This window comes from Salvia hispanica, chromosome 4, assembly GCF_023119035.1.
Source record: "Salvia hispanica cultivar TCC Black 2014 chromosome 4, UniMelb_Shisp_WGS_1.0, whole genome shotgun sequence".
Classification (NCBI taxonomy): Eukaryota; Viridiplantae; Streptophyta; class Magnoliopsida; order Lamiales; family Lamiaceae; genus Salvia; species Salvia hispanica.
Genome location: NC_062968.1, coordinates 36,200,079 through 36,211,735, shown reverse-complemented (window position 1 = coordinate 36,211,735; position 11,657 = coordinate 36,200,079). Strand labels below are relative to the sequence as shown.

At 37.2% G+C, this 11,657-nt stretch overlaps 2 protein-coding genes across 4 annotated transcripts; both read left to right on the top strand.

The window, feature by feature from the left end:
* Window positions 1–238: 238 nt before the first annotated feature.
* On the top strand, window positions 239–6,937 carry LOC125222627 (pentatricopeptide repeat-containing protein At5g02830, chloroplastic). Of its 2 annotated transcripts, none has more exons than XM_048125346.1 (13): window positions 239–849; window positions 1,203–1,269; window positions 1,712–1,916; window positions 2,140–2,247; window positions 2,442–2,606; window positions 2,954–3,523; window positions 3,917–3,982; window positions 4,101–4,181; window positions 4,260–4,357; window positions 4,535–4,739; window positions 4,953–5,013; window positions 5,216–5,552; window positions 6,402–6,937. In XM_048125346.1, exons 1-13 carry the CDS (start codon window positions 306–308, stop codon window positions 6,442–6,444), a joined length of 2,550 nt encoding a protein of 849 aa, XP_047981303.1. In that variant the 5' UTR covers window positions 239–305; the 3' UTR covers window positions 6,445–6,937. The 2 variants fall into 2 exon arrangements, with proteins under 2 accessions (XP_047981303.1, XP_047981302.1); XM_048125345.1 differs by having other exon boundaries at window positions 1,182–1,269.
* An 847-nt stretch (window positions 6,938–7,784) lies between these two features.
* On the top strand, window positions 7,785–11,318 carry LOC125222440 (WRKY transcription factor 44-like). 2 transcript variants are annotated; one of them, XM_048125060.1, is made up of 7 exons: window positions 7,785–8,050; window positions 8,161–8,203; window positions 9,063–9,285; window positions 9,382–9,504; window positions 9,695–10,395; window positions 10,524–10,673; window positions 10,968–11,318. In XM_048125060.1, the coding sequence occupies exons 3-7, from the start codon at window positions 9,088–9,090 to the stop codon at window positions 11,131–11,133; spliced, it is 1,338 nt and encodes a 445-aa protein (XP_047981017.1). In that variant the 5' UTR covers window positions 7,785–8,050; window positions 8,161–8,203; window positions 9,063–9,087; the 3' UTR covers window positions 11,134–11,318. The 2 variants fall into 2 exon arrangements, with proteins under 2 accessions (XP_047981017.1, XP_047981018.1); XM_048125061.1 differs by lacking the exons at window positions 7,785–8,050; window positions 8,161–8,203 and having other exon boundaries at window positions 8,398–9,285.
* The last annotated feature ends 339 nt before the right edge of the window (window positions 11,319–11,657 follow it).

The following is an 11,657-nucleotide window of genomic DNA, read 5'->3' as shown; positions in this document are numbered from 1 at the left end:
TTGAATAAATTAAGTTTCAGTTTATATGAACAAATACAAAAAGTTAATTTACGTTGAGGTAACAAGATATAAAAAAGACAAAATGTGAAAATGTGACTTGTAAATAATATTTAGAAGAATTTTGAGTTCCACGAATAAAAATTAATACTCCTAAAAAGAATCGTAATATTTATATGAATTTATCTCGTAGGTGTAGAAATGAAGCACCCGCCTTTCGAATTCAATCCTGAAAAACGACAAGTGAAAATAAAGCATAATATTTGTACCGGCAACTGGAAAAAGGGGAAAAAACGGTTGGCCAGGAAATGAGGGACGCACTATCGATCCTCGCCTCCGCCACCGTCCTCCCTCCCTCACCCACCCCTTCAGGTAACTACCGCCGCCGTCACCACCACTCCACCACCTCTACCACTACCAAACCCAGACCGAATCATAACCCCAAGCAAAAGCCCCAATTTCCCGCTTCCTCTCCCCTTCTCTCCTCTTCGCGCTGGGCTAATCGCCAGACCCTGGCTTACTACACCAAGCTAGCATCCAAGCTCGCCGAGGATGGCAAGTTCGATGATTTTCTCATGATAGCAGAGAGCGTGGTCGCATCGGGGGTAAACATGTCGGAATTTCTAGCTTTGCTGAAATCGGAGCATTTAGCCCGTGGTGTTGTCGGACTTCTTCGTGACGGAAAGCTCGATAGTCTTGTTGTTACGCTGTTCAACGGCATTCAGAAGCTCGGCGTCGAGCCGGCGAGGCTGTTTGATGCAGTTGCCATTGAGTCGTTGAAGGCAGAGTGCCGGAGATTATTGAAATGCGGTGAGCTGGAGCGGCTCGTGAGCTTGATAGAAATGTTTGCTGGTATGCCACTCAACTTTAGCATTTATTTTCTAGTATCGGTAAAGTACCTCATGGCTGTTATTCTGCAAATGACCTCATCAGTAAAAATCAGCATGCTTATTCTCCCCCAAGTTTGATGATCAATTAATGCTCCGGGAAATAGGCCTAAGCAGAAACAGTTACATTGAATTGCAAGGAAAAGTGTCTGTATATATATAGCTTGGAGAGCTTAACCATTTTTATAATTATTAGTAGTAGTAGTATTTGATTTTTTTTTTTTTGGAATTGGAGAGCCTGATCAGATTGGTTGCAAGATTTTTACATCCCAGAAGTGTGTTAACTAACTGGTTCAGGATTTCAATTTATAATCAAAGAGCTGGTGGAGCCATCGGAGTTCATAAAACTTTGCATCACCAAGAGGGATCCTACAGCAGCCATCAGGTTTGCTTTAACTCTTTTTTGATTTATATTAAATCGTTTTCTTTTAAATATGTGTAGAGGTGAAGCTTATTGAAGTAAAAGACAATAGATCTGTGATGATTGGTCTGGCTGGGAAGATAATATCTTCTGCCTTCTCTTCCATCTTTTTTTATTAACTCCCTACTATGAACTCGTAACCTGTTTGTTGCTACTTCTCTCTTATGGTTTGCTATTGCATTTTTTCTACCCTCAATCAAGTCTAGACTTATTAGTTATCTCTCATGCACCAAAACCAGTCACCTCATTTCACGCTGAATGCATTTAATATATACACACAGAGTTAAATGTTTTGTTATTTAGTAAGCCGAAGGGCCCAGCACTCAATGGCATTGATAAGAGCAAGCTTTAATTGAATAACAAACTCTCCTAAGACTTGATCAAACTTTAATATGGCTATTCTCAGGTATGCACAGAATCTCCCTCATGCTGAAGTGCTATTTTGTTCAATAATTCTTGAATTTGGGAAGAAACGGGACTTGGGTTCTGCAATGAAAGCCTTCGAAGCGTCAAAGCAAATTTTAAGTTCTCCTAATATGCACGCATACCGCACAATAATAGATGTATGTGGTCTTTGTGGTGACTACTTGAAGTCAAGGGCCATTTATGAGGTACTTATGCTTGTCTTGACCTTTATGATTTAAGGATGTTTTTACTCTTTAATCTTGAAACAATGGTATATTATGTAAATTTGAACTGTCGATATCATATTATCTGGAATTCTCTTACGCACAATTTATGTCTATACCGGTACTAATTAATAATTATCCCCCCAGGCGTCTTATGTTGTTATAACTTATAAATGATGCCTGCTGTTTTATGTTTTTTCTCCAGGGATTACTTGCTGAAAATATCACCCCAAACATATATGTATTCAACAGTCTTATGAATGTGAATTCCCATGATCTAAGCTACACGCTGGGTATCTACAAGAAAATGGAAGTAAGGTTCTCTCTGTCTTTCTTCTCTCCATGGCTCTTGTTGCTTTCATGCAAGAAAGCAATTGGGCCTCTCTTCCAAACTTGATTCGTTAATAACAAGATGAAGGATTTTTAACCTCCTTGTCAATGCTCTCTTTTAACTTTATAGCTGAAATACTATATCAGCTGTTTGACTTAAGTTATTGCAAAATGTAGACACTTGGTATGATGTCTGATATTACATCACATAACATACTTCTCAAATCATGTTGTCTTGCTGCAAAAGTTGAGCTTGCCCAAGATACATATAAGCAGATACGGGAGTTGGAGTCAAAAGGTGTATTGAAATTGGACGACTTCACATATAGCACGATCATTAAGGTATAATCTTGAATGACTAATGTTTTTAGAAATTTATTCGTTTTTAGTTCGGCTGGCGTACAAAATAATTGCATTCTCCTGTGAGAAATGCTTGTGATGTATTTTTCCTTGCACTCCATTTTTTCATGATAACTAGACTACCAATTTGCGAGGATGTGATAGCCAAATATTATTGCAATTAAAATAGATGCTATATACATTGTTGCAGTATTCACCATTGCATTCAACTAATATGCATTCCGTTACACAAAAAGTCCTTGAATACCTTGAATACTACAATTTTTTCTCTGTTCCAAGGAATTATGAGTGAGAAGGTTAAATATATCTCCTCTTCCCATAATATTCAGGTCTTTGCAGATGCCAAAATGTGGAAACAGGCACTTGAAATCAAAGAAGATATGATGTTATCTGGTATCGTTCCCAACACAATTACTTGGTCATCATTGATCAGTGCATGTGCGAATGCAGGTCTCTTAGAGAAAGCAATTATACTATTTGATGAAATGCTTCAAGCTGGTGCTCAACCCAATACCCAGTGTTTCAACACCCTTCTTCATGCCTGTGTTGAGGTTTGCCAATTTGATCGGGCTTTTCGGCTGTTCCAATGCTGGAAAGAGAGGGGTTCTCAACAAACTATCAGTGGTGATAAGATTAACCACGCATACAATGAAGCAGTGGACCAAATGACTGAAATGGGAGTTCCTCTTAGGTTGTGCTCACACTTAACCATGAGAGTTCCATTTAGACCCACCACTTCGACTTATAATATTATGATGAAAGCCTGTGGTACTGATTATTACCGTGCCAAAGATTTGATTGAGGAAATGAAGACTTTCAACCTTACTCCTAATCATATTAGCTGGTCAATATTAATAGATGTTTGTGGAGGCTCAGGAAATGTACTGGGTGCTTTACAAGTAAGCAGTTCTACTTTCCCTGTATATAATGCTTAACTTTCTAAGGTCTGTCTCAGCCTATAATAATATGGCAGTGTATGAGAAATTATCATAATGATGTCATTTTGTATGTAACTGGGAACATATGAAAAAGGATCTTGACGTGCAAGGTCTAGAATTTCAGCTTTACAAATTATACTTATATTGTATTTCCTGCCATTCCATAATCCTGCAAATGGGTAAAAGGTATATCATAAGTGTACTGTAAAAAGAGAAATTTTAGTGGTTTGTACAGGCATATTTTGGGCTTTGGAGTTTCACTCATATCTAGTTGTATCGTTTAGTAAATTTTCCATTATAGGCAGTGGAGGTTAATAAGATTAGAGGAGATGACCTTTTTTTCTTGCTTTGCAGATCTTGACATCCATGCGTGAAAGTGGGGTTCAACCTGATGTTATTGCCTATACAACAGCTATTAAGGTGCATATTCTCAGTAACTATTCCAGCTCCCTATACTGACACGAAGAGTATGCTTGAATACGCTGCCCTTTTAAAATGACTGGTTTGCTTTCTATAGTTTTTAACTTTTCGACTGCAGATCTGTGTAAAACAGAAGAAGCCAAAGCTTGCATTTAAGTTGTTTAAAGAGATGAAGAAATATCAAATAAAACCAAATATGGTAGAGGATCTCTCCGTGAATGATTTCCTCTTCCCTTTAATTTGTCAGTTGCAGTTTACCTAAAAATTCAAATCTCAGGTGACCTACAACACTATTCTTAGAGCCCGCAGTGTGGATGGTTCACTGCGGGGACTACAACATTGTCTTGCAATATATCAGCAAATGAGAAAAGCAGGGTATGCCCACCTGAGATTAATTTTTAATGTTGTATTCATCTTTTGTATCAATCATGAACATGAGGAGGTTTACTTTAATTTGTTCAGTAATGCCCTGATGTGTATTAGGATTTGGTATGTGGTGATAAATTTTATTCGCAGTTCCTAATCTTCATTGCATCAACCAACCTTCTGAAGGTACAAACCTAATGATCATCATCTGAAGCAACTCATTGAAGACTGGTGCGAAGGTGTGTTGCAAACCAAACGTCGGAGTAAAGGCCAATATGCTTCTCATATAACAGATTTTGGGCGTCAAAGCCTGCTGCTGGAGAAGGTTACAGAATACCTGCAAGATAGTAATGCTGAAAGTCTCTTCATTGACCTCCGAGGTCTTACCAAGGTATACTTACACATCGTTAAGTTGTAATAGTAGTGGAACAGCTGTACAGATTCCACAAAAATGATGTTAATTTAACATATCCACAAAAATGATGTTATGACTTGAATAGTATTCAATCAATTTCATGCTGCTGAAAGTAGTTGCTCTCTGATTATATATATCATCGAACACATGTTGCTCGATTTCACCCTGCTTTCTATGATACAATGGCAGGTGGAAGCTCGAATTGTTGTTCTTGCAGTTATTCGAAAGATCAAAGAGAAGTGTGCTGCAGGTAACAATGTCGTATACAATACTCCCCATTGGTGATTTTGAAACCATTCATATCCTTCATAATCTCTATCTGAAAATGATTCTTCAAAATATGAGAAAACAACAGTGACTAAATAAAGTTGACATCTTCCTTGTTTGCTGTTTCTGCTGTTGGAAGTCAAGATTAACGAGACCAATAATTTCACCTATAATTTTGTTTGCAGGAAAATCAATAAAAGATGATTTGTCGATCATACTAGAGCAACAGAGACACGGTGACCGTGACAGCAGAGTTGATAGTGGAGTTGGGGAAGCTGTGATTCGATTATTGAAACATGACTTGGCGCTTGAGGTTATTGAAGCGAGTTCAAGAACTGGGAGTGACAGAGATAACAAGGGAAGTCCTACAAGTCCGAGTTCAAATTTTGAGGTAGACGAAGAGAGTAGCTTGGCAGAAACATCAGAATCTCCAACGCGAAGACCTATTATTCTTCGAAGGCTAAAGGTGACCAAGAATTCTCTGCATCAATGGCTGCGTAGGAAGACTGTGTCGTCAAGACGGTAAAAATTCTTGTAGATGTATTTTTTACCTCATCCATTCTTTATTTTTTCACGCTGTAGGTGCATAGTTTTTAGCATTGCACCATGCAAATAAGTTTGGAAGTGATTCTATGTTGTCCCATAATAATAGTCATGAGAGAGGGAGGGAGATAAAAGTGTTTTAAGTTGCAACAGTACATCCAGTTGGTGTTTGTCTTGGCCTGTTTGGCCCTTTCATTAGTCATTTGATTTGTTATGCAACTCCAGCATGGTTTATCCAAAACAATTATTAATGAATTTGTTTTCACTGAAAAAATAAGATTGCGGTTCAATTCGAAATTAACTCTTATCATCGATTGGTGACACTTATGTTGTATAATATTTCACGGTGAGATAATTATATTGGTGGTTAAATAAAATACTAAATTTTAATTTTCAATCTATATAAGTAACCTTAAGCATAATGTATCAAACAGAGCTTAAGTTACACAGCACACATGTTTCTATTTTATAGAATTATATTATAGGTTGGCGTGTTAAAAAAAAAAAAGGGTTTGTGAGGTTTATTGGAAGGGGATCCTCAATGTTGTGGTGTGTTCGTGTGGAACTTATATATTTTCATCGTGTTCCCCTTTTTACATAACAGAGTTGAGTACTTATAGAATGGATGTGAATTAAATCATACTAATTATATTCTAAGTTTTCTCTGTATATTTAAATCATCTATTAATTGATCATTAAGGTTTGATTATTATATATTAGTTGATAGATATACATGTGGAGTATGGTCTGATTGAAACTATTCGTTGCCTATCAAGATGGTGTCCAAATTCTTTTATCTTACCACCATTATCTTTGTCTTTGAAATAGCTTCACGTGGGTATATTGCACGCCTCAATCGGAGCTCGGATGAAGAAGTTATGGTCATTTGACGAAGGTTGTGCGAAGCAGTCAAAACCGGCAAAAACGCCCGGGAACAGTGGAAACACCCGGGTTGGCATAAAAAACGCCCGGGTTGGCACCATTTTGCCCGGGTCGGGCGTTTTTCTCGAAAACTGCCGAATTTTAGGTTTCAAATTGGTTTCTGGGGCAGTTTTGGAAGACATTCAGACACGAGGGAGAGGAAAAGAGAGAAAGAGAGGAGGAAGAAGAAAAGGAAGAAATTCCGGCTAACATTCCGATGATCCGTCTCCAAATCCCAATTCCACTCAACGAGAGCATGTTTCCTATGGTTTTTGTTGCAAATTCCACCATGTGTTTAGGCTAAACTCTCTATGTTGCTCCAAGTTGTAACCTAGGCTTTGTATGGATGTTTCTACACCTTTGAACTCATGTGTTTGTTACCAACAATGTGCTCAATGTTTGTACACTATGTTTTTGGCTAATAATGTAGTGTTGTTCTTTCCTTTGCTATTGTCCCTTTAATGTAGTTTGGGAGTGAATTGATTGTTGGTATGCTATCGAATTAGAATTGTTCAGAGGATAATTTGATAGTGGATTAAGTAGGTGATCATCTACGATGTCTATTTCTCCAGCGCTTCCGCAGGAGTTTATAAACATTGAAAATTGGTTCATAGGTTATGTGTTCAGCTAATTGTAAACTACTCATCGTGTATATGTTCAGTGTATGTGATTAGGTTGATGTTTTAATCCCTTCATATATTTCGTTGTATAGGTGTAGAACAATACAAGCCTAGTGAGCAACTTGGAGTGACATATTTTCTCATCAGAAATCAAAAATCAAATCATTATATGCTTTTATATACTCGTAAGTGTAAAGAATCTTTACCTCCCTGTGAATCGACACTTGAAATACTACTACGACACTGTAATCTTGCAGTATTGTAGTATTATTAGAATTAATTAATTAAACTTGATAATTTATGTGAACTGAATCAGATATTCTAAAATACACTATCAGCCAACTCTAATACTTGGATGTTGTAGTACATGTTTTTATGGACGGGCATATCTTGTGATAATGTCAACTTACGGGTTGATTTGAATAGCTCGACAATTTGATAAAGTTAATCCAAAAATTACAGTCCGAATTCCCTAAATCGAGTGGCCTGCAACCCGATATGGTTGACACAAAATCAACCCGAGCCTAATAGGATTAGCCCATAAATGACTTCATTTCCATTATTTGGTTTTCAACTTATTGTTTTTTTCAAAGTTTTAGGAACAATTTTTTAAAAAAATGCATGTGAAAATATATTATGATTCACTTTTGTTATACTCATTATTTTTAATTTATTCCAATTAGGCCGATAATCTCAGCTAGCCCTCGCAATTAAACTCAATTAGAAGAATGAAGTTGAGGTGCGGAGACAGTTAGTTGACCCACCATCACATGCTCTTCTCTTCTCAAGCGTCGCCTTCCCCAATTCCCACATTAACAGTGTTATACACTTTTGTCGGTAGTACAAGGGCAATTTTGAAAGAGAAACTATATTTGCTATTCCATTGGAGTGGCCAATAATCGTTGTATGTAGCTGGAAGAAACAAGAGCAGAAAGGGTTCGCTACAAAATTCTCTTTTTATAAAATAAAATTAAATTTTGAGCTAATATATATATTATTGGCCATTGCGAATGCTTCCAATTTTTAATTTCATCTTTTGAATGCAGTTTTAACATCCAATGGATGCAGATTGGCTCTATAAATCTACTTGTAAGTCATGCATTTCCAATTTTAGAGCTTGTGGCTGAGAATTATGTACCAATGAGATATGAATTTACACTTGAAAGTGATTGTTAGGGCTGTTGATTTTTTGGATTCGATTGGGCGCCTTCTATCTCTTCATTTAGATGGATATTGGAATTAGTACATTACTAAAGGTTCTTGTTTTTATTACTGCAAAAATGGCTTCAAATGATGACCTTGTGAAGATTGTTTAATCTTTTTCCAGAATGGCTTTAGGATAACCTTGAAGCAAAATGGCATATATTTAAACATGATGTTGAGCTTGTCCAAATTAGCATCATTGATCTTCCTTCTGTTGAGATGTCTCATTATGCTGCGTTTATGCTCCTGGATATTTAGCCCTTCTCCTTCATTAAGCCATGATTTATGCTCTCATATTGATATCACTTTTATTTGAAATGCAAATATGTTTGTTAGGGTCAATAGTTAGGTTAGTGTTCGGCTCTAACTGATGCAGATGCAACCTCCTAAATACAATTTACAAGAACTATAAGTAATAATGTAAATTGAAGGTGTCTGAAAAGGTTGTTAGTGGAGTCTTTCTCGAAACAGTACTTGCACGGAAATTGCACATGTATCAGTCAGGATGCTTCCATGCTCTAATTTCTTATTAATGTTCTTAGACAAAACGGGTTGAAATCTTGTTTCTTGTTTCCTTTGTCTATAGATATGTTCTCACCTTGTCAATGGAGATTATGGATGCATGATGTTTCTCATCTTAATCTTAATCTCAAAATTGATGAACATGGAGCGCTTTAATCTGCTTCTCATAAGTTTGGATTAGGATCTTATACCTGCAATCCTATTTATGACATTATTTTTGCAGGAGAGTCATAGCAGTTGCTACAGTCATGATGGAAATCGAGGAGAAAGAGAAAATCGTGATAGCCAAACCAGTTGCATGTAGACCTCGTTTCTCCAATCCGAAATCCTTATCAGTCCTTCTCTCTGTTACAACTGATGCTTCTCCACCTCCTGCTTTTACTGAAGCTGCTACAGTCATAAGACCAACAACAGTGCGCTTTAAGCCTGACAGCACTCTTGATTTGGTTGGAGCTTTTAATTATTAAAGACTACTTTCTGTTTACTTATTATGCAAACTTCTGTAATCTTTGTTGTTTCTCAAATATATATAATGACTCCAGGATGAGGCTGCGGCTTGCCATCCAACTAAAAGGGCCCTAGAATCTAACACCTCGTGCAGTGTGGTCTACAAACCAATAGCTAAGCTTGTTTCAAGGACAACAGTTTCTCTCCTGTCGAATTTGGTTAGTATATAAACTATGTTATATTATGATATGTAAGACCCACATATGTTCTTTTATACTAGTACTATTAATTAGGCCTCCTGGGAAAACACAATTCATGTAAAAATTTGTTTTATAGCTTTGGCTTACATCTTTTACCCATGCTTTTTTTTTTCATCAAGATCTTGATGTTTTCTTTTTGATCATTTAGGGGGGTAATGGTATTGCTCCTACACAAGAAGTTGGTGAGGATGGTAATAGAGTACATTCATCAAACCAAGTAACTCACCAATCCGGCACCAAATTAGACATCCATCCTGATGTCCCCACACAGTCAGAACATAGGGCAACTACTCCAGTAGAAAATCATGCTCAGGAAACCAAATTCTCAGTCCCTGCAAACATCAGGGATCGGACTTCATATGATGGTCACAATTGGCGTAAATATGGACAGAAACAGGTTAAAGGAAGTGAGTATCCTCGAAGTTACTACAAGTGTACATACCCGAACTGTCCCGTAAAAAAGAAAGTAGAAAAATCGCTTGATGGGCAGATTGCAGAGATAGTTTACAATGGTGAGCATAACCACTTAAAGCCCCAGCCACGTGATCACACTCCAGCAGATGGACACACACAGATGCCAGTTTATGATGCCACTCGGAAAGAGGTGCAAAGTCATGTGATAAATCAACAAGCTGAGGCAGTGAGAGCTCATCAAGGGGGATCAGACATTCAGGATCTTACTGAATCATCTAACCAATCAACTTTTTCCGGTACTCCACCAACCAATTATACTGTTGCATCTGCAGCATGCAATGCTGGCCCCTCAGTGTCCCATAATTCGCTGGGTGAATGTGATGAAGTTGGTAAATTTGTCGATGCAGAAGGTGGTGCCTTCAGAAGCAAAAGAACGTAAATGAATTTTCTTTTTTTAATGTTTAAGATTGCTATTTTGTGTAGCTTTATATATTAGAGATGCATTATACTAAGATACAGTACCAGACTACTTGGCCTTCTTAAACTGTTGTTTATTGCTCTAGGGAATCCGACAACCAATTACCCAGAGCAAGTATGGCTGGGGAAGCCTCATCCATTGTCGTTCAGAACCATACTGATTCTGGCATAATCGGGGATGGATACCGCTGGAGGAAGTACGGCCAGAAAGTAGTGAGGGGAAAGATGTACCCTAGGTTAGTACTTAGCACTAAATATGCTTATCTGGTTCATTTATTTCAGCATTCATAATAATACATTGAACTTGTCCGAATCATATTCCATGGAACCTGTTGAAGATGATATTTATTTATGTTTTGACCAAACAACAAGAGTTTCTTGATTAATGGAAGTTAAATGGAAATATGAGTAGTTCATTTACAAAGCTAATAGTCTAGTTAATTCCATTGTTCAATTTTCTTTACTTCCATGGTACGAATGATTTTGCAACTACTGATCCTATCATATTCATGGCATGAATGATTTTGCAGGAGTTACTACAGATGCACCAACCCGGACTGCAACGTGAGGAAGTATGTAGAGAGAACCTCTGAAGATCCAGGCACATTCATAACGACGTATGAGGGCAAACACAACCATGCCATGCCAATGAAAACTGCAAATGTAGAGGCATCCAAGACAAGTACCAAAAACTGAACCCATCCAAAGAGAAAGAAGATTTTGCTTGAACAACGAATTCATCCGATCCCAATTATTGTGTTGAGGCATGTTAACTGGGATGTAACTTAATTTGTTTTTCTGCATTTCATCATTCTCTACAATCAAACAATGTGTAACCAAATCTTAATTATTAGCTATCTTATTCTGTTTTTCTGACTTTATTGGAGATGGTTTCGGAGACTATAGTGAATCATTGAATACTTGTTTGAAAAAACTAGTGCAACGATGATTGGTCCAAAAAATGTTCTTGCTTTTCAACTGAGTTTAGTTGAAATGATAAAATACTTGTAGTATTGGGATGTGGACGGCATTGTTGAAGTTAATGGGCTCGCACTAATTTTCAATTCTCTACAGTAATGATGCCTTCAAGTTGTGGGCATAGATCCGACATCGCCTCTACATAAATGACACCCATAATAGCTACGCCTCATAAAATATTTTTAATTTCAGTATATACTATTCATTATGACAACCATAATTGCTACTGCCCACGAAATATT